The sequence below is a fragment of the Drosophila ficusphila genome, unplaced genomic scaffold, assembly GCF_018152265.1.
Source record: "Drosophila ficusphila isolate 14025-0441.05 unplaced genomic scaffold, ASM1815226v1 contig_414, whole genome shotgun sequence".
Taxonomy (NCBI): Eukaryota; Metazoa; Arthropoda; class Insecta; order Diptera; family Drosophilidae; genus Drosophila; species Drosophila ficusphila.
Window position 1 is genome coordinate 5,106,746 of NW_025064328.1, and position 21,572 is coordinate 5,128,317.

General features: G+C 41.2%; 1 protein-coding gene and 1 long non-coding RNA gene across 2 annotated transcripts; one reads left to right on the top strand and one right to left on the bottom strand.

Moving 5' to 3' along the window:
- Window positions 1-887: 887 nt before the first annotated feature.
- Window positions 888-21,371, top strand: LOC108086427. Its single transcript, XM_043208343.1, has 9 exons — window positions 888-1,660; window positions 11,240-11,281; window positions 15,193-16,242; window positions 16,277-16,467; window positions 16,602-16,738; window positions 16,802-18,245; window positions 18,303-19,148; window positions 19,208-19,512; window positions 19,585-21,371. The coding sequence occupies exons 3-9, from the start codon at window positions 15,324-15,326 to the stop codon at window positions 19,778-19,780; spliced, it is 4,038 nt and encodes a 1,345-aa protein (XP_043064278.1). The 5' UTR covers window positions 888-1,660; window positions 11,240-11,281; window positions 15,193-15,323; the 3' UTR covers window positions 19,781-21,371.
- On the bottom strand, window positions 9,120-13,719 carry LOC108086429. Its single transcript, XR_001771134.2, has 3 exons — window positions 12,370-13,719; window positions 9,968-10,003; window positions 9,120-9,884 (listed from the first exon to the last, which is right to left on the bottom strand). It is a non-coding gene; the product is annotated as an uncharacterized LOC108086429 (long non-coding RNA).
- Window positions 21,372-21,572: the final 201 nt, after the last annotated feature.

Consider the following 21,572-nt stretch of genomic DNA (forward strand, 5'->3'; position numbering starts at 1 on the left):
TAATTTTATTCTCTCTAAACGGTTAAGCTAAGCAAATGGTGTCATACAAACTTACATGCATAAAACCTACCATATATTTTCCTAGACATTAAATTAATAAAGAAGTCAAAATCATATTTACACAAATGAAAGAAAAGCAAAATGATAAAACAAGAGTTGTAAGTTGCGTATTTTAACGGATCTTTATGTCTGTCTCTTGTAGTGAGTTTCAACTTTGATTTAAAACAATGTTCAACAAGAAATCAACTAAAATCACAACTGATATGTATTAATTAGAGTTAGAGTTAAAGAAAAAAAAGCAGAAGATATATACATACATATATATATGGAAAATTGCCGTACAGCGCAATCAAGTTCCGTACCACACAAAAAATAACTTTTGGTTCAACAAAATTTACATTTAAAAGGAGAATTAAATATTATATACACCTCTATATATATATATGTATTACATAAAGGCTTTACAATGCAGACTTATATATTTACATCATATGTACGTGTGTAGTTTTGCAAACAAAAACTAATAACAGAAAAGAAAACACTCGAAAATTAACAGAAATTGATATGGCAAAACCAAAAATATGACGTTTTAAACTGAACAACGTTTAACATAAACAATATTTTAAATATCAAGGGTTCATGTGTTTTATTTGAAATAATTTTTTTGGGATCATATGCACATATTATAGGTATTTTAATTAAAAAACAAGATAAATTTGTTTTTTTTTTTTTTAATAGTGGATGTAGAAAAAAAACTTTTGAAGAATTGGAAAATTATACAGATCCCAAGCTTAAATTATATTTTTATGGCAACAAATTTCAATCCGCTTTCGTGTCATAAAGCTTAGTCTAGCATTTTCGCCGAGGCGTAGTACGGCCACACTTTCCCGCCCACAGCTGGTCTGGTCTCACAGTCTCACCTCACAGTTGTTTTGTTGGGAAAAAATAAACAATAATTTAGCTGGCCGTTGTGCGCGAAAATAAAGTGGAAATTATGCGAATCTCGACAGCGAAAGGGCAACGCGATGCTGGCAATGAAAGTGTAGGCGTGGCCTTTTCGGTTTTTCCAGCTTTTCCGCATTCGTGCACCTGTGCTGGCATTTACACCGATTTTTTCGCCTGTGGAGCTGCAATGGCGACCGAGCTGAGAACGATCAATTCCGGTAAATAGAAAGCAATCAAGGATAAAGAGGGTTGAGGAGAGTGAAGAGGAAGAGAGCAGCAGTACGTGGTTGCAGTCGAAAATATCGAAAAAGAACCGTTTTACCCGTTATAGAAGAGTTCATAAAAGCGAATAAGAGTGTGAAAAGGCACTGAAAAGTGGCATAGCTTCGGTTATATAAAAAGTTTATATATAAATCAAGTGCCACGGAAATGCAGTCTTGCAAAAATCAAAAATAAATCAATGATATAGACGCGAAATCCAGTAAAAAGAAGAAGCAGCAGCAACACAGCTGAGTGCGTGTGTAGGCGCTGTTTTCAAGTGTGAGTGTCTGTTGTGAGCAAGTGAAATCAATAATATTTGCAGCCAAAAAATTAAGAAACTGCAAAAATGTCGAAAAATCTAATTGAGGCAACAAATTAGCACAGCCATAAATCCAGGCTGCACTGTGCGAAAATTGTGCCTTTTAACGGATCTTCTGCTGCAAAGCAAAAGAAGGTAAGTCGGCCATTTTTATTGCAAGCTCCTCATATCTCTCTTCGCTTTTGGTTAATAAAACAAAGCTTGCAAATTGCGTTTAATTGCCTTGAACTTTATGCGGGGTCTATAATATTTCATCAGTTATTTGTATGGAGTCTTTCGTTAGAACGCTGCGTTTTGAAGCGGAGCTTGAAACTGGAAATGCGGGGAGTTGGGTAAACAAAGCAAGCAAGTCGATACCCCCTATGTATTTAACGTGCACTTAGGAAATTAAGAATAAGGAATTAAAAATATATGGATAAAAAGTTCTTAACGCTTTAAGTGCAACTATAATCCGGCACAAAAAGCATATCAAGCACTTGATCTATGTATACTTTATTTATAAAAAATAACTATAATAGTTCTTAGTGTATTGACTTTTGTGTCGACATGTGTGTGCATTCTTCGTTCATTCTCTGTATGGTCAAAGTAAATAATTTCAATTCACGTTCCACTGCCTTCGCTTCAATATTTATTTGTCGTTTCTTTTGCCCCTACTTTCCCCACCCCGCTCTCTCTTAATCAGCTGTGCTCATGTGTGTGTACGAAAGAGAGGGAGGAAGAGCAGACAAAGAAACGGTTAGCGTCGACTTTGCTGTATCCTTGAATTCATTTCGTTTTGTTTCCTATTCCTTTTTTGCGCAAGTGAAACAGACAACAAAGAAAATCAGATTTAAAAGGTTGACAGTTTGAGTTTTCTTTCTCATCCATATTGATTTAATATTTGCATTGATTTGTGTAAATGATAGCCAAAAGCAGACTGCTTACATAAGCAATTAGCTGTTGGGATTTCGCTGCCAAGTGCGCATTACATCCGCAAAATCTTGGCAGACGGGTTAAAGATGTTGTACTGTAAGCGGACTAACGGTTGTCGGTGCCCTGTCATTTCTCCTTTCTTCGTTGGCGGCCATATTAAACTTGCAGATCAAAGGCGATGCGAGAAGTAGAGAAAAGGAAGAATGGGTTGGGTTCCTTGTACTTTGTACATATGTATATGTATATGTATGTACATACATACATATGTACATATGTTTTTATAGAGTTGAAACTTTTCTATATATTTCTTTGGCTTTAATATGTTTGTTAATGCTTTCAATATATTCTTGTCAAAATCAGAATTATTTTGATTAGTTAAAAAACCAACAGTTTACTCCATGTGACAAACTTAATTAACAATTATTGGGAGTTAGGTTATTATTTTCGTGAGAATGTATAAAACGTAATGTTAAAATTATTTCCTAGTATCCCGCATCCATATACCAGCATATAATATTTTAATGAAATAACTAATAGTGCTTATGATATGTTTTAAACACTATATGAGTCACAAACCTTCTTCATAATAATCTTGCAAACCACATGATCTTAATACAGAATTGACTTCCAAGTTAAACTCTGTATTTCACAAGTCAGTCTTGTTATTCCCCAATTAAATGTGTCAGCAAATAAGCACACTCACCCAAGGGAAGGACAAAGTAAAGCCCCCTGCGTGTCTGGGCGTTTTTATGGTTTTCCATGCTGTTAATGGAAGCCATAAGTGTTATTGTACCCTCTACTCCACCTCCACGCAGTTCTCGGGTTGAACTTTCGCCGATAACAAAAAACCTAGAAAACCCGCAGGCTTATCTCGAAGTCACCTAAATTTGTTGTTTGCTTTTCTGTTTTGTAACTCCTTCGATGCTGTTTCATTTATTAGTATTTATTATATATTTACGGTACGTAGTTATGCAGCGGTTCGAGATAACCCGTTTCGAAAAACCGAAACCGAGACCTTAGATAATAACGTCTATCTCAGTTCCTGGGGTTATTGCATTACAATTCAGGGTCGTATATCATATTAGGTCTTGGGTTGATAACGAACGACAAGAACGGTTACTGTTCTTAACTACTCCCTTTGTTGGCTTGCTCGCTTCTCTGAATGAGTTTTATTGAACATATCCTGGTTTTTTTTCTGGGGGCGGTAATCCACTTGGCATCATTAAAACACAAAGAAATAATTTTGTGACAGCGAATTTTTATAAGGCTACCAAGTGGGACTTTCTAACGACTTAAGAAATACTTATAACTTTTAACAACTAATTATGGTAAAATGTATTATTAATAAAACCTTTGTTTAAAACATTTAGAAACTTCCTGAGGGAGAAAGAACACTTCTTTCCACGTGAATTATTTTTTGGAATCAACTACGCATTATAGGTATTTTCAAAATTCGCTTGAAGAGAATAGCAAAAAGGGGGCGAGATGTCAGTGAGTATGAGAGTGGGAGAGAGTGTGATAGAGAGAGAGCGAGCGAGAGAGTGGCTAACGCTCAGTGACCCCAACATTTCAGCCGTTGACTTTTTCCGTTCCCGTTCCGTTGTTTTTGCTACTGTTGTTGTTGCTACTGCTCCTTCCCCGCTTTTGCGTTTTATTTTACGTTATTTTGTTTGTCGGGTTGAATGACTCTGGGACAACAACAATAACAACAAGACAAATCCAAAAGTAACAACAATTTTGGGGGGCAGTCACTCTCTCAACTCAAAAAGAAAGAGAGATGTAAAGCCAACGAACCCACCAAAATTTTCAACAGCTGATGGGCTTGGGAGGTAAAAATCAAGAGTTTTTTGGGGGGAAGGTCGGTATGTGTATGTCTCGTCTGGAAATCACTCTTCCCTCTTCCGAATATTTGATTTACTTTGTTTCTAGAATCAGAGGGTTGATGTAGACAAACGCGGGGTAGAAAGTCTGTGGGGACAAGCAAAAAACATTGTTTTGATTGATATTCCGTGCAATGGCTTTGATGGAATTTGCATTTCTTTCAATTCCCCACTTTATCGCTTTAATCAATGTGAAGAAAAAACAAACAAAAATCATTTTCCATATGAATTCTCTAAGTTGCCAACAAAAGCGCTTTGTTTAGATTTTTTTCTGCTTTGGCGAATTTACAAAAATAAACAGCATGTAGTCATCGCATGATTTTGGGATTGGTGGCAGAGTTGGGGGGACAACGAGTCTTTGGTTGTTTCCATTTTGTAAATATTCTATTCCATTTAGATGCCTAATTGCGTCATGACACGCTTCTATATGAGTAAAAACATAACATTGTAATACAAATTTGTTGGTGGTCTAAATAAAAAAAATTAGATAATATCAGACAAACAGAATAAAAGTTCTACCCCTCCTTTTTTTTTGTGACTCCTTGAAAGGCAACAGCGGAATTTTCTTTACTTCCTGTCGCTAATAATAATTAATTGCTTACAATACGCAATTCTTTATACTCCTGGTGAAAACCAGATTTATTTTTGGTTCTATCCTTTTTTTTTTATCTAGAAATGGTGAATCCCTATCTCGACAAGGCAATTAACTAAAACTTACTTGTGTTGATAGCCTTCAATTATTCACGCCGTTTGTTGTTCAAATGTCTGCCTGCTATCTGAGTCAGATTATCAAAGTGCTGGGTCATCGGCCATCTATATATTGTTCGACAACCGTCACCCCGTTTTCCAATCACTCCCACAATCAACTCCTAAAATGGCCGCCACACTTGGCTTTGATGTCGCAGCTGTCTACGCTCTCAACCTTAAACTTTCCGCCTTTCCGTGGAAAGCTCATTACAGTGGCACCTCGTTCGCCAGTTTTCCCTCTTCCGTCGCCATTCTGTTTTCCCCTCGCTCACCTGGCGAGTCAATCACAGTCACGTGTGGGCCAAATTACAAGAACAGCTGTGTTGGTGTGCCGGAAAACACGACGGAAAACACACGGCAGACACAAAGAGCTAAAATAATCGGAAAATAGACACTGCCAAGGGTTGAACAGTGGGTATCGGGTTTGCGAATACAGCTTTTTTAAACCGACATATCTAGACAAGCAACATTCCTAACCAATATTTACTGTACAATGCACACGCGTTATATGAACTGCCCTTAGCCGTTCTTGTGTAAGCGTTCGTCTGCCTTGAAGTCTATATTTGCTTGCAATCAACCCAAGGTTTTTCCAAGGGTCTTAAAAACTCGAAACTTTTCAACTGCGTTCTTAACATTTTCGCAATTGCTGGGGCAGCAAAATGTTCTATAATTTATAAATTATGGTAAACAAACAAACACATCCATTTTTTTTGTAGATTGACACAAAGTAAAAGGCATTTTAGTGCACACTTTGTATTATACAGTGATGATTTTATTACTTTAAATTTCGTTATATTTTTTTTACAAAAATAACGGCTTAAAATGTGTAATTATGTGTAAGTTAAGTTTCTCATATTTTTCTGTAATTATAGTATGTATAATATTATATTGTATATAAAATTTAAATTGTTTTATGGAGAGCGCTCTGTATAGGTGTTAGTTTTTTTTTCTTGCAGGCTGCTTTGCTTTCATAAGGTTTTTAACCGTTTTATTATCAAAACAGCTGATCGACGCAATTAAGTGTGTGTTTGTATCTGTGTGTTGAAAACAACTGCGCATATAAAAAGCGGAAGACGGAGAGAGAGAGAGAGAGAGAGCTGGCCCTTTTGTATATCAACAGGGTGAAAGAGAGAGAGATCGTATTAAGCTGAAACAGCATTTTAATTCGGCAAAAGTGTTAGTAAAGAAATTAACAATTAAGTCAAACTATTCCACACAAATTTATTCGCACACTTGCACGTTTCTCGAATTCCATTATAATTAAAATTTAGCGAAGAAAGCCAGACGTCAATCAGTGGAACTTTTCAAGCTTTAAAACCAGAGAGCAGAAAAAAAAAATCAAAAATAAAAGGCAAACCAAAATCCCAGAAAAAAACATTTACGCCCAAGGGCTTTTGTGATCTCATCTTCAATTTATGTAAAGCCCCCTCAGCGATGTTTGGTGCGTGGAAAATTTTTATTTTGAGCATGACTTTCCATCAGAAATATGGCAGTATCTACCTGTAACCGAAGTTCCCTTACTTTTATTTGTACTCGCGCGAGGTATAGAGAAGTGGAAAAGGAAACAGTAAATATTTGTCTCAAACTTGTTATCTGGTTGGGAAAAAAATTAGAAATGTCTTGCCCAAAAACGAGAGGAAAACCGAAAGAATTGGTTGATCGATAGAGTGCTAATCGGTCCACGAGGTTTCTCGATCAATTAATGACGACATCTTAAAAAAAATTCCAACTGACACCGACAGACATCAAATTTATCAGTTACAAACAATGCTCATATAATTTGTAAATATTTAAAAAGGTTACATTATTAATTCCCTTATTAAAATACCTGGGTATTAACACATAATAGAAAAATACAAAGCTGGATTTAAGAAACATTTGTTATGCTTTTTCTTTGTCTGGACAAAGAGGGGTCATCGGCAGTTTCTTGTTTTCCTGTTTGGCCAGGATGGAGAGCGAAGAGGGTCCCTCCCAGACCACAGACTTCTTGGGTCTGGTCTTCGCTTTCGCATTGGCCGAAGCATTTCTTTGTCTGGCTGCCTGATTCTTTGTTGTCGCCGTGTATCCGTGTATCCGTGTATCTGAGTATCCTTCGGCTCCAGCAAGTTGGGTTATTCGAGTTCACTTCTTCGCTTTTTTCTGCAGACAGACGACTGACAAGTATCTGTGAATATAGATGTGTGTCGTCTGCGATTGTGTCTGCTGCACCTACAGTGGGTAAAGGTTACGAGAAACTTGAAAATTGAAGCGAATTTCATATACAATTTTAATGGCAATCAGTAGATTTAGTTAACATAACCCCCAGGACGCTTTTACTATATAGCTAATCTAATAAACAAAAGAAATTATCCTGCAAAACTGTTTAGCTTGACGTGTGGCAAATCTTTCAGAAACAATACAAGTACCGAATCATATCAGCAAGTTAAGAAGAGAAGCAGAATACCAAATGTATGAATGTGTGGGTGTTCTGCTGATAAGATTCGCATCGTAGGAGAACAGAGGAAATGAAAGACAAAGATAGGCGGAATAAGAAAGAGAGGGAGTGCAGGCAAACATAAATTCGGAATTTTGTTGGTGTTGTCTGGGTCGCTGACGATTTTTGGGGCTTGCTATATACGGATATATAATCGCACATACTCATATACTTTGAAAGCGCATGCGTTGTTGTTGTTGTTTTTTGGTGCTCCACCTCATCTTCTTCTTCTTTAAGAAATCTGCCAACAAGTACCCAAGTTGTATATATACTATATATCGCTATATACATATACACGAACCAACAGCTATTTTCGTACATAAGGCAAAACAACACTCGACAACATGGCATCTCGAACATATGGAAACGGGTTCTCTATCTCTGTCTTTTTCTTTTTTTTTTGTTTTGTTTAATCTACACGTGCGTGCATTTGTATTTGTGTTTTCTGTATCTGTGAGTGGCTTTTGTTATTGAATCGCTATCGCAACAATTGCTCTTGCCCCACTAAAATGAATAAATTCATGGTGGTAATATGTTTCATAACCACAGATAAAATGCTAAAATGTCAAAAAAAAAAATTTTGTGTCTTCCGTAAATTTCAATTTTACAATTTACAGTCTCTAGTAATGGAAAAAATGGGTGACTGTGTTTGCATAAATTTGTCATAACAGAGTGCTTACTGTAATTATAATTTGGCTTGAGCGTCTTACCTAGCCTAGTAAATGCCTGGTCATATGGGTTTATTTGTTTTTTTTTTTCGACTGGTTGCTTTGGTGTTGGTGAGCTCCATATGATTTTTGTGTACATTTTTGGCCTGCGCAGCGGCAACATGTTGCTATTGGGACAGTCAGCAACATGTTGCAACACAAATAAACCCACAAAAACTAGTCGAATATACGACGTAGTTTCCCCGCAACAGAGGGGTCTGTATATAGTATATAAACATACATAGTATATATATAAACAAAGCGCTGCTGGCTGCTCAGCTGTTTTAGAAAGTTGCCGTCAGCAGCAGCGAACGGTTCGCAGCGCTTGGCTCCGCTCATTTTTTTCCATTCATTTCATTTCGAGACGTCGAGGCGAACACACGCGTCACAAAATCCAGAAAATTAAAGCAAGAGCTGCAGGAGGAATTATAACGAATATATTTTTTCCCAGTGTGCGCGCGTGTGTGTGAAGTGCAGAGACTCTCCGAAAGAAATACGAAAGCGAAAAATAAAGGCCAAAAAATCTAAGCAAACAAGTTTGTTTGGCTAATATTAAAAACGCGTTTACCTGCGAAACTCGGACTGTATAAGCCCCATTTCAAGTATATACGCGCTGTTCAAAAGCGTTGAGAATTCAAATGCAGCTAAGCGAACGCCCAAAAAAATGTGGCCACTGCCATTATTTCAACCTCAGGACTAGAAGCAAATTGTTTCAACAAAATCAAAGGCGACAAAAATCCGCCACAGTGAATACCTAAAATATGAACAGTTAAAAATTAATAAGTTGTGTTTCAATAAAAACATAATTCACCTGAAAATATAAATCAATATTAGGTAGTTTTTCGAAAAGTTTTACAGCAAAAAAAAGGTTGGTGTAAGAAAACTAAAATAATTGTATGGCTTTAGGTGCCAACTGTTTGTGTGTAATTGTGTTTGTGGCCACTCAGCTGGTTAGCTGCGCATGTGTTGGTGACGTAATGCCAAAGCACAGCCACTAATACAAATACATCGCAATTGGCGAAGCTTAACACCCCCACAAACCCCCTTGCCCACCCCATAACCACCCACACTCACAAATGCCAATAATTGAAGATCGCTCACACAGACAGTAGAGATTGACTAAAAATACAGGTGTTTTTAGGAAAATAGCAGTTATAGTCCTAAAGTCCTTAAAATAAAACACAACTCTTTATTTGTCTTCCTTTACTCTGGAATTTTTTTTACAGTTTTCTGCAGTTGTGTAAAATTTTTCTTAGGAAAGTTTTACTGTAGCTGGTCACTTGTGTAGGTGAAGCACTTTGGGAGACTGTTCGACGCCCCCTTCAGTGTTATTTGACACACACACACACATAATTCACTGAAAAGGCAATCCAAATCATGCTCTCTGGCCCCCCTTTCCCCACCGTCCCGCTATCTCTATCTTTCCACTCCCTCAAAATTGGTTTTTGTGTTTGTGAAGTCAGGAAAACTACTCGAGTTTTTTTAATATAATTGACACACATTTTCTAATTGTGGCGTTGCATTTGCTGTGTGTCAACACTTTTGTTGCTGCTTTGCATGGGGCATTTATCATGTTTCCAGGTCTGCTTTTGAACTTCTTTATTCGTTTCTCGCTTCTGTAACCTGTTTGACTCAATCAGCTGTGAGGAAATAAAAGAAAAAGACAATAGGCACAATTCATGTAATGGAAACTATAAGATCTGACGAATAAAGTGCGCAATACTTGAACCTCCCACGTGTCCGGGTTTTCAGATACGTTCTATAAAACAAAACAGAAGAAGACGTAGATACATTGAAAAAAACAATATGCTTTTGAATTTTTAAGAATTATAAATACATAATTAATTTAATTAACTTTACTAGCTAAGTTTATTTTTAAGCCATTAAAAATATTTTAAGGGACTGACCATAAAGGTGACCTTACACGTTATTTAAAGAATTTAGAAAGAACCAATAAAAGATAAACTTTCACTATCTCTGAACCTGCTTTTATATAAGTGAAAGTGTTTTTTTTTTGGCAGATAAGCAAAACAAAAAACGAAAATAGTCAACCAAAATAAAACCAAAACAAGTAGCCACAGCTGTTCTTCATCGAAATTGAACTTTGGTTAAAGTTTTGCTGAGGTTTTTACACGTACACTCGACCAATTTATATCAATTCAGATAGCGAAAAAAATATAAATGAAATGTAACGAACTCGGACCCACTCAAAAACACACATACATACTTTTGTCATAGTAATTTTATACGTGCGCAGTTGGAAATGTAAATGAAAGAGTAAGAGGTAACGATAGGGAGTGGGGGAGGCAGAAAGAGAGGCAGAATAAAGAATTGGAGTTGGAAAAATAGCAAGTGGAGGAAAGAGAAGGAAGAGGATGGGGGTTAAAGGAAGGCATTAACACGTCTTGCGGTCATTTGCTTTTCGAGAGAATAAGTGCGTGAGTTCTTTTTTATTTTTTGCTCTCAATTTGCAAGACATATTTTGGCTAAAAATAAAAACGTGCTCGTCCTGTTCTGGCTGGCTCCCACTCTCCCTGTCTCCCTTTCTCTCATTCGCCCACTCCAGTCGCTGCCACAACTCCCCACAAGAGGGAGCGAGATGCGTTCACGTGCTCTCACATTACACACATTTGCTCGCCCACTCACACACACGTGGATGAAGAAGAGCGCCATAACTGGACTGTGTTTGTTTACATTTTTCTTTGCCTTTTTGTTTTTGCTCGCTTTGATTTTGCCTCTGCTTTTATTTTTATTTACTGCGCACATGTGAACATCAGCAGGGCAACGTGGGTAAGCGGGAAACAGAGAGGGGAGAAGAACAGAGACCTGAACTTTATTTATTGTGTAAGAGAATCAGGGTGCCTCATGCTTTTGTAAATGAAAACATTTTTAATTACGCTTTTAATTCAATGTTACATTTCCTGGTCAATTAAATTCAAATGCAATGCAAAGATTTCCATTTTCTAATCAGTAATTCTCTTTTTTATCGTTTTAGCAAAAAGCAAACAATAATGGAATTTTAACATAGTTTTGAAAGGTAAGTAAAGAACAATTTCTCATTAAACTCTGTTCTGATTCTTGGGTTTTTGAAACATTTAACTCGTTTTTCAAGTAAATGTGTATACCGTATCAGTCCCATTTTCCTATCGGATGACCATGTTGATAAGTTAAGTCAATCTACAATATATTCTTTGTTCTGTCAGAGAGAAACAGAGATAAATAGAGAGGATGGGCGGAATAGGGGTGTCTACATGTAACCCATCGAAGGTGCGGCCCCTACAAAAAAAAAAAAAAAAAAAAAAAACCAAAGCTCGCTCAGCTGTGAAGGCTTATGATTGGGAGGGGGTCACCATCACATGAGTACACAAGCAAACACAAACAGAAAAATGGGCTTTTTGTAAGGTCGACAGCGAGGTCAATCAGTGTTTGAAAAAGCGATTGTCTTGCCTCCTTCCTGGGAAATTAAAATTTTAACAGACATGCAAGACGACTGTCAAAAAAATTAAATGCAAGATAAGATGCAGAGATAAGCGGTTTTTTTTTAAAGGTTTTAAACATCAAACGATTTCTATTGTCAATGTATTTTGGAGTCAATTTAAAGAAGTATGTATAATCTTTTTGATGAAAACCAAAGTTTTCTTAAGAGTTGAGTAAACCCAAGAATATCAGTAAAGAAGTTAAATTCAATTTAATTCTGACCAATCTTCCCATTACATCTCAACAATCTCGTTATAACTTCCGCTTAGATGACACATCCTCCACTTAACTTCTGCAGCTAACGAGATATAATAAACTTTTCGTGACGCATCCAGCGGGATGACTAAAGTGAAACACAATCATATAAGATGATGTTCAAAGTAAATAAAAGACGTTTTCTTTGTTTGTGGCTTTCGTTGCACTCACGTGTTAACTTTTTTGGTTTCATAACGCCGAAAAGGGGGGCGCCAAAAAGGAAACCTAAACACAAACGAAAGGCAAACGGAACTTGTTTTTTTTTTTTTTTGTTGCTTGAAAAGTTGCAACATAACAATTTTCCACACGCGGTTGTTTTTCTCTTTCTTATCTGCTTTGAACTGGTTTTTTTGTGTGTTTTTGTGCAGCGCCCCTGGCGGTGGATTTCGTTACCTGCCTTTCACTCCGCTTGGCGCGCCTTCAAAAATTGTTGTATTCGATCTTTGGTTTTTATACCCTTTCTATATGGTTAAATCTTAATCACGAATGAAACGCAAAGCATTTCTACTTCAGTTATATTTTGAAGTTCCAATTCGTTTCCTCTTTTCATTCGCCTCGCCTGCATTTTCCGCTTGGTAATCAAATTTTGTAATGTGCGTCAAAAAAAAAGCAGAGAGGAAAACATGGCAATAATAAATGAGAAGAAATCAAATGAAACGAAAATGTGCAATAAATATATTATTCAAGCAAGACAATCTACAAATACAAATGCAGTGCGCGTTGCAAAATCAAAAAGCATGCCAAGGACGGTGGCCGAGCTAAATGAAATTAGTCCAACAATGCACCGCCTGCCCCCACCCCTCTGTCCGCCCCTTCACCTCACCCGCTTTCAAACTGCTCTCGATCGCTTTGCCAAGAAGTGCAGAAAATAATCAACAAAGTGTGCCAATCAAAGGGGAAGCTGGTGGAAAAACAACCATATGACAAACTTTTTTCGATCAACTTAATTGCCGTTTCTTTAATTCGCTGCCAATTACTTTTGCATCTGTTTTAACCATAAGAAGCAATTATGAAACGTTTATTTTGAATTAGTTGCTGTAAATCTCTACAGCAATTCAAGGTTTTTATTCAAGCAAATAATTAGCTACTTTTTCAAGCCTTAAATAAGCAGGTAAAATAATAATACAATTTTATGCTTATTTTTTCTAAATTACGTATTTCGAATACAATGACGTATTTTCGATGTGCCAAAAATATATTCTCCCTTAAGCACGCGAAATGAATTTTTTTCCCATATGTCCCCAACGACTTTCCACCACATTTTCTGACATTTCCTAGAAAATCGTCGCCCGTTTCCACTGCGTCATCAAGTAAATTTTTAATTTTCGGGTGGATAGCGAAATTTCCGCCGATTTCCGCTTGCGATGAGATGCAAACGATAATGGACAGCTGAAATAGGGAGGGAAATAAAAAAGGCCATAATGTAATCGAAATATGTATTATTAAACTCTTGCACTCCGTTCGCTTGTCCCCATTTTCATACGGGTTTTCGCGTCTGTATATGTTGTCTATTGTGGGCCAAGAGTATTTCATAGATACATATCTATGTATATACGAATGTGCCATAAACAAAAATTGACACACACACGCGCTCAGCAAACATTGCCAAGCAATACAAAAATCAGATGTTTTCTAATACCAACACAGAGAGAGAGGGCAAAAGCTCTCGCTCTCGCGCTCTCTCTTTTATTTTTTGCCTTATGTATCCGTGTCTGTCTCGCGCGCTAGTTATATATTGTGTATGCAGGTCAAGAAGAAACGCAAAAACAAAAGCAAAAGTAAAGACAAACATGTTTACCCAAGAGAGCGCTCTCTCTGGCGCTCTCGTTTTCTTTAGCAACATGTTGCACGCGATTTGCTACACACATGTACACTTGCTTGTTTGTTTGCCTCTTAATTTGGTTTTGTTATTCGAACTGCAATTCTCCGTTTCACTGTTGCTAAGCCAAGTTTTAGCAAAAAAAAAAAAATGAATAAGTTGAGAAAAGAACGCTACACGCTTAAAGATAATTTCCAAATGCAAAAAGAGCCTAAATTTGTTTACTTATTTTTAAAGGCTGACGCAAATGCCAACTTAATAAACAAATAGTATAGTATGAACACATTTAAATTATTAGATTTTAAATTGTACAATCATTTATCACAAATTATTTTGAAGTTAATTGAAGTAATGAATATTTGTTTAAAAAAATTGTAAATACATATGTATTTTTTCAAACTGTATCTTCTTGAATAGAGCATGCCAATAGAAGGTGCCACAAAACGACCTTCAAAGTCGCACACACACACACAAATGCACACCCATACCGATGAAAAGATTTCGCAAAGCTTGGCTCAATGACGTCACGTCGTTAGCAACATGTTGTGAGCTGCCGACCCGCGCGAATGGTGAGGGGGTGGCAAACGGGAAAAGGGGGCGCGTGATGCATTGTACATTGCCAAACGACTGACATGTTGCTCCTAACTGGGTCTCCGGTTAAGTAACGACCTGGTTTCCAACTCAGCCATGTATTTTTTGTTTCTCTCTCTTTAGTGTGCAGTGTGCACATGATGATTTAAGGCCAAAATGGGGCCGTGTCAGTGTGTCGCAGTTAAAAACAATTGGCCAAGAGAATTGTACTGGCCGTTTGTTGCTTCCGCATCGGAAGGATAAGGAAAAGTAAACCATGTCATCAGTACCTAATGCAAAGTACATAACCAACCGACGGACCTTGGGGATTCGATTCAAGTTGAGGGTGCTCCTCTTCTTTTTCGACCTTCGAAGCTTGCAGTGGGTGGTGGGTGGTAGTGGGTGGCGGTGGGTTGGAATCTGCCAGCTGCATCTGTTGCTGGGCTTATTTATAGAACACAGCCTTGTGGACATCGGAATGGAGTCAAGGATAAAATGCAATAAGTCTGGCTGCCTAGTTAGAGCAGAATTTAAGCTTTCCTAAATGCAATATTCTTTAAAAGAGTTCTTAGAAATTTTATATGTTAGTATTTAAATAAAAAAGTTTGTAAAAAAAAACCCTTGTTTTAATACTTGATAAGTGAGTAATCAAAGAAACTTTGAACTCTTTTTAAACTTATCAGTAATTGTTTCTATGAACTGGGGAGACACTCCTTAATTCCATGAAACGATGTTCAAAAATTGTAGTTCTTATCTGTCTTTTTTTCTGAATGTAAAAACCCTAAACATATATTAATTTATAACTCGTTTCCTTTTTCATTTTTCAGTGTACTTCTGGTGCAAGAAGCAGCAGCAGCAGCAGCAATAGCTTGAGGAATCGGAACCGGAACCGGAAACAGCTCCAGATCCAGATCCAGCGGAAAGGCAACCGACCAACCGACCGACCGACCGACCGACCATGATACCCACCAGCGTTACCAACTCCCCACCGCCAGCGGGATTGGGCCAAAACGGAGCAGCCGCCTCCTTGAGCTCGGCAACGGCGTCGGCAGGTGGCGGATTGCTAACCGCCTTGGGGATGGTGGGAATCCCGGGTGGCATGTCCACAGGAACAGCGGGAGTAGGAACAGGAGCAGGAGGAGCAGCAGGAGCAGGAGCTCAGAACAACTACAGCTCGGTGGTCCTGGGCCTCGCCTCTCTAATCCTCGAGGGCAGGCCAATCGCAGACGATGAGTATCAGCAGCAGCAGCAGCCGGTCGGATCAGGATCCCCGGGAGCTGGAGGAGTCTCTGCGGGCGGTGGACGCCTCTCGCCGCGACCCTCTACCTCGAGGGCAGCCATTAACATCACAACGAATCCCTATGGTTCCATGGGAGGATCGGAAAACAGAGCTGCTGGCAATGGGAATGGGAATGGATCGGCAGGTTCGCCCAGCGGCAGCAGCAGCACCACCAGTTCCCTGACCCACCAGCGCTGGACGCAGAAGCTCTGCCAACTGCGCCAGATTTCCCCGGCTGCCCAGGCGATGAGTGCCGAACCCGAGTTGGTTTCACTGGCCATCAGCGATCCCAACAAGGATCACGGCGACTACGAGATTGTGCGGAGGGTAATGCTCAATCGAGCTGGTGGTGGAACGATTGGTAATCCCGGTGGTGGTGGTGGTGGTGGTACCAACAACTCTAGTGCCGCCAGCTCACCGGGCTCCAATTCATCGGACAACATCCTCCACTCGCTGCAATCGCTGGCCACCACCTGTTTGAGGGGCGGACCAGCTCTAGTGCCGCCACCTGTTGAGCCACGCCCCCTGAACTTGGCCTTTTTGTGGTCAGGAGGATCCGGGGGAAATGGTGGCAGGGGATTGGGATTCGGAGGAGGCGGTGGAGGAGGAGGGAGGAGTGGGAGTAGGAGTAGGAGGAGGAGTAGCTGCAGCTAGCATTAGCACCACAACAACAACTGCCAGCAGCGGAGCAAGTAGCTCCGCATCGCGGCCCAAACACGGGCCGCACTGTGATCAGTTCCTCAGGAAGATGGGTCTGGCCAAGGGCGAGACGCCATCGGAGGCTGAGGAGCACATCTGTGATATGTCCTACGTGAATATGACCGTAAGTTTCCAAAAATATTTAGAATTTAAAAAAAAATAACTAAAATTATTTAAAGAACATTAATTTCATGAAATAATATTTTTTTATATTTTATATTATTCTATATTTAATCTCTTACATCTTTTTTGTTTCAGTGCAATCGTTGGCGGGCGTACTGCATGAAAATGGAGGCCATCCTGGCCAGACGCGAACCCGTTTGCATAGAGGTTTACCTGGGTCCTGTGAGCCACAAACTGTTGCTGGAGCAATGGATCATCAGCGGCAAGGAAAAGTGAGTTGTTTAACTAAAAGAAAAACCTTTCACCTTCTTTACTTATAATCCCTCCTTTTATAGAGTTCCTCCGCCCACGATGACGTTGCCTTCGCTGTGCAGCGCCATCCGCAGTCAGTTGTACTTCTCGCAGATCGTCGCCTGGTGTGATCTCCTCCGCAAATGCGATCCTTCGGTCTATGACAGTGGTCGCGTGATCTTCTCCAATTGCGGCAACAATGCGGGCGACTTGGCCACCAGCTATGCACCCAGTGGCGGTGGCCAGAAGCGACCGCGTCTGAACATCTTCTACAGGATCAAGCAGCACAGCATCGGGAACAATGGTGGACTGCACCAGGAGGATGGCTTCAGTGCCAAGGCCAATGTGCACAATTTTCCCAACGTCAATGTCTCGGAGAGCTACAGCATCTCGGTGAGCGTGCGTAGTTTGCCGAGGATAAACGGTGGCCTGCCGCATGTGGAGCCACTGCCACCTAGTCCTGCTCCACGGAGCTTGAGATCCTGTGGAGGAGATCCGGCGAGCACGCCCACTGGCGGCGGTGGGTTACATGCGGCCACGCCGACTGGCCTGGGTGCCAGGATCAGTGCACTCACCCCAACGACGACCACAACGGCCAGCGGCTCCAACTGTGATAATGGAAAACCAGGAATGGGTCAGGGATTGGACGATCTCGACGGGGATTCGAGTTTGAGTCATCGCGAGCGGCAGCTGCAGAAGTATCGCAAGCGAATGCAGCGGAGAGATAAGAAGAGGGAGAGGAAATCCACGCCGGAAAGGGGTGGCAATCATCCCCAGCAGCAGACCGAGGAGCCGATGGAGGAGGGCGAGGAGTCGCCATCCCCGTCACAATCTCAGACGCCGTCGGAGAGCCAATCCCTGGCCTTCACCCTGCAGCAACCCAGGCGCATCGCCATGATCTCCACGGGCACGCAGACCTCGCTGAGCAGCTGCCAGCAGTGCGGCAGCGAGAAGACGCTGCTCTGTCTCAGCTGCACGGGTGGCGCCGAGGAATCCCCCAAAGGAGCAGCCAATGGAGCTGTTAAGAAACCAAGCAATCGATCGGCAAATGGCTGCTCTCCTCCGGAGAATGCAGATGACGACGGGGATACATCGGCCTCCGAAATGGAGGAGACCTCCACCTGCAGCCTCAGCAGCGGCGATCTCATCGTGGGCACACCGCGCAACAAGGCGGAGCTCCTGCTGCAGGCCATCCAGCGCACCCCAAAGAACCGCACGCGGAAGCCCCATCAGGCGGTGGATTCAACTGCTGCCGCTGGTGGCGCCTCCTCCTGTCGCAACTCAGATCTCAACGGTGGCGGGCAGAACAACAACCAGCTGAAGGCCACGCCCGCCAGCAGCAGCAGCGGATGTCAGGTGTGCAAGCGCCAGAAGACGCAGCACAACTTTGCCAATGGCAAGGACCATCAACCCACCAATGGAGCAGAGCTCTCTGCCAATGGCTTTGACAGCACGCCAAGGGATTCCGAGAAGCCCAAGGAGGTTCAGGTAAGGGTTCTTTAATAACCTAAAGGATTCTCTAAACTAATCAAGTGTTTATTGCAGATCACCTCCACCAAGCTGACGCCCAACCTCGAACGCTGCTCCCTGAATCCCGCAGAGCGCTGCAAGACACCACCGCCCGGTGTGGCCGACCACATAGTGGTGCAATTCAAGACGCCTCTGAGCCAAGTGCCAGTGAAACCTCAACCGGATGCAATGGTGCCGCTGCAGCAAAGCAAATCCTCTCCGAAGCCAAGTCAACTGCGATTGATTTGCGGCAGCGGAGTGCTGGAGAGCGAAACTCCGCCACCCACTGTGTCGCCGCAAATGCGAAAGGCTCTGCCCAAGGTGAACCTGACGACGATCTTCTGCAGCTCGGCTCCCATTGCCATTGGCTGTCCAGCCTTTAGCTTCGATCCGGCCACCCTGAGCCACGCCCATTCGCAGCTGCTGGCACCGGAGGCGAGTGCCACGCCGCCCGTGCAGAAATCCTTCTCGGCTCCCACTTTGCCGCATGCCGCTTCTCTGTCCGTTTCGCCCAGATTCAGCAAACAGGCGCTGGCCGCCCACAAGCGGCGTTCTCGCCACTTGAGCGATCGCAGCGATCGGAGTTCTCTGGGCTCCGACGAACAGTTGTCGGACGAGGATTTGGAGTCGGGACTGTGCAGTCCAGCCGGTGGATCGCCGTTGAAATGTCGCGCCAGATTGGCGGCTCATTTTGGGGGACGTCCTCTGCTGGGAAATCTGGAGGAGTCGCTGCTGCAGCGGCGGCTCATGCCCAAGATCGAGGTGCTGGGCTTCAAGCTGCAGTTGGGCGCCTCCGGAGTGTTCTGTCCCACCCAGCTGACCATACCGGCGGTTTCCTACTTCTACGAGCTGCATGGCGAAACTCTGAGCACGCCTTACTTGGTAAGGATTATCATTATTGGAATTAAGGAAGGTTAACTATAAAACGTTTCTGGTTTCAGTGCGAGATTCGTTTGCCGCGCAAGGGTTATTCGGTTCCGCGAACGGGCACAGTGCAGGCCACCTTGCTGAATCCCATGGGCACGGTGGTGCGGATGTTTGTGATACCCTACGACATGCGGGACATGCCGCCGCTGCACCGCACCTTCATCCGGCAGCGCATACTGGCCGAGGAGCTCGGCCAGGAGCAGCAGGAGGATGGGCCAAAGATGCCGAGGAGTCCCACGGTTACCAGCACCACCAGCAAACTGGGCCACTTCATCAGTGCCGAGCAGATGAAGCGGCTGCGCTACTCCATACACCTGAGGTATGTAAATGAGTTTAAGTAGCTCTTCCTGGATTGGATTCCTGACTAATTTATATGCTTTGTAATCTTTAGGTTCCAGACATCTCGCTCCGGACGATTGTGCCTGCATACGGACATCCGGCTGCTGATCTCACGCCGCACCGATTGCGATACGGCGGCTGCCCATGCCAAGGGCGTTCTGGAGGCACCCAACGAACTGGTGACGGACACCATGATGCCCGCCGAGCCGCGCTACAGTGCGCGACAGGAGAGCGCCGGCCGGATTTAGTAGCTACTGCGAGCTTTGGGCGGCACCATCGAGCTGCTGCGCCGCCTATGCAAGCAGCTCCAGGAGAAGTGGCAGCAGCGCGAGACGCGGGATCTACGGCAATGGCCCAGATACCAATTGTAGGAGGAGGAAGCAGAGGAGGAGGAGGAGCAGGAAGAGCAGGCAGAGGCGGATGGCAGGAGGCGAAAGAAACTCCTGTGTTTGTGTGTGTAGGACAACCAACCAACTGCTTTACTAGTTATCGTTTAATCTATCCCTAAGCTTAGTTTCTTTTGAATTCTTTATTCAATTTCTTAGTTTTTTTTTTCTTTGGTATTCCACCTCGCGGGAGGTTCTATTATTCGATTAGTTTTGAATTTGAATTACTGGAGAAATGTGTGTGAAAAAAAAACATTGCGAAAGTAAAATGTTGAATATGATGAAAGCAATCGAATCGGTCGGTCAGTCGGACGGGCGAACCAAAAACTAACGGTATCCGTAACTCTAACTGTATCTGTAACTGTATCTTTGGGGGTCCACAAACAAGAAGAAGAAAAGAAGCGAGCGGAGCAATTAGCAATACTGAATGAAAAAATAAGAAAGAAAAACTATGCAATGTGTGAGTGTGAAAACGCAAGGGAGTAACTACGTATATAGGGCAGTCATGCAGATATCACATACAATATATATATATATATATATTTAAATATATATTTATGTACCATATGTATAATCGTCATGTAGCGTCAGCAATTTTAAAGGCAATTCTGTGGATGATTAACGATTTGCAGTAGGTTTTTGGAAAAAGGAAGAGAAGAATGGTTGATGATAAAAGGTGCGCTCATATCGATCGTTGTTGTTAGTGTGTAGTGTGTTTTAACCGCAGAAATTTGAAAAGAAAAAAATCCTTTTGTTGAGTGCAAGTTTGAAATGAATTTAACTCCTCGTTTCGGTTTTGGTTTTGTATTTCCGTTCTGAGAGTGTCTATTAAGCGTGCCTGTGATACGATATGAGCTGCATGCGGGGGGTATTTCTAATAGAGTTTTTAGTTAAATACAATTGACGATCACATTTTTGTCGTTTTCCCTTTTTTTTTGTTTACAAACTACTGAATAGTTTCCCTGTTTTGATTTCCATATGCAATAAGTGCTTGAAGTTTATTTGCACGCCATGCAATCCGGGGGATTTTATAGAGATCACCCGGTCAACTTCAAGCACATCTGTACTTCAATAATACGAACTACTATACGGATCTAGATGTGTTGAATTCTAACCAAATTCTTATTTTCCAATTGATACCTGACTATAACTATTGTATAACAACGTACTACACAGCTATTAACAAATTTTCAATCTAGGTGGTATGAAAAACAAATAAACATTACATTTAGAAAACAAAAACAACAAAAAAATAAAGAGAAAAACTCGAAAAAAAACCAAGCGAAACAATAAAGCAAAGTCGATGGGAAAATGAATTGGACCCGTCGACTAGGAATCATACAATTTACTTTGTTCAATTTGTTTTAAGTAGAGAGCTTAATGTGCGCTGTCAATAGCAATTATATGTGTAACAATAACACCAATATACAATACAATGATTCAATAAAGGGAAGGAGTGTTTTTCATTTGTGAGATTGGCGGGAGAAATTTAATTTCTAAATTTGGAATCTATATTTAACAAATTTAAAAAAAGTTTGAAGTTTTCTCGAAAATTGTTGTTAAAGAAACAATGTTTTGGAAGAAGCTGTTTTAATTACCAATCCTTCACTTAATTAAAAGCAGTTTTTCAAATCGTGAAAGAATCGTTACAATT

Excerpts from the sequence above, each read along its gene's own strand:
- LOC108086427 (XM_043208343.1), top strand. The coding sequence starts at position 15,324 with ATGATACCCACCAGCGTTACCAACTCCCCACCGCCAGCGGGATTGGGC. Across the intron at positions 16,739-16,801 it reads ATCATCAGCGGCAAGGAAAA|AGTTCCTCCGCCCACGATGA; the intron begins GTGAGTTGTTTA and ends CTCCTTTTATAG. Across the intron at positions 19,513-19,584 it reads CGCTACTCCATACACCTGAG|GTTCCAGACATCTCGCTCCG; the intron begins GTATGTAAATGA and ends TGTAATCTTTAG.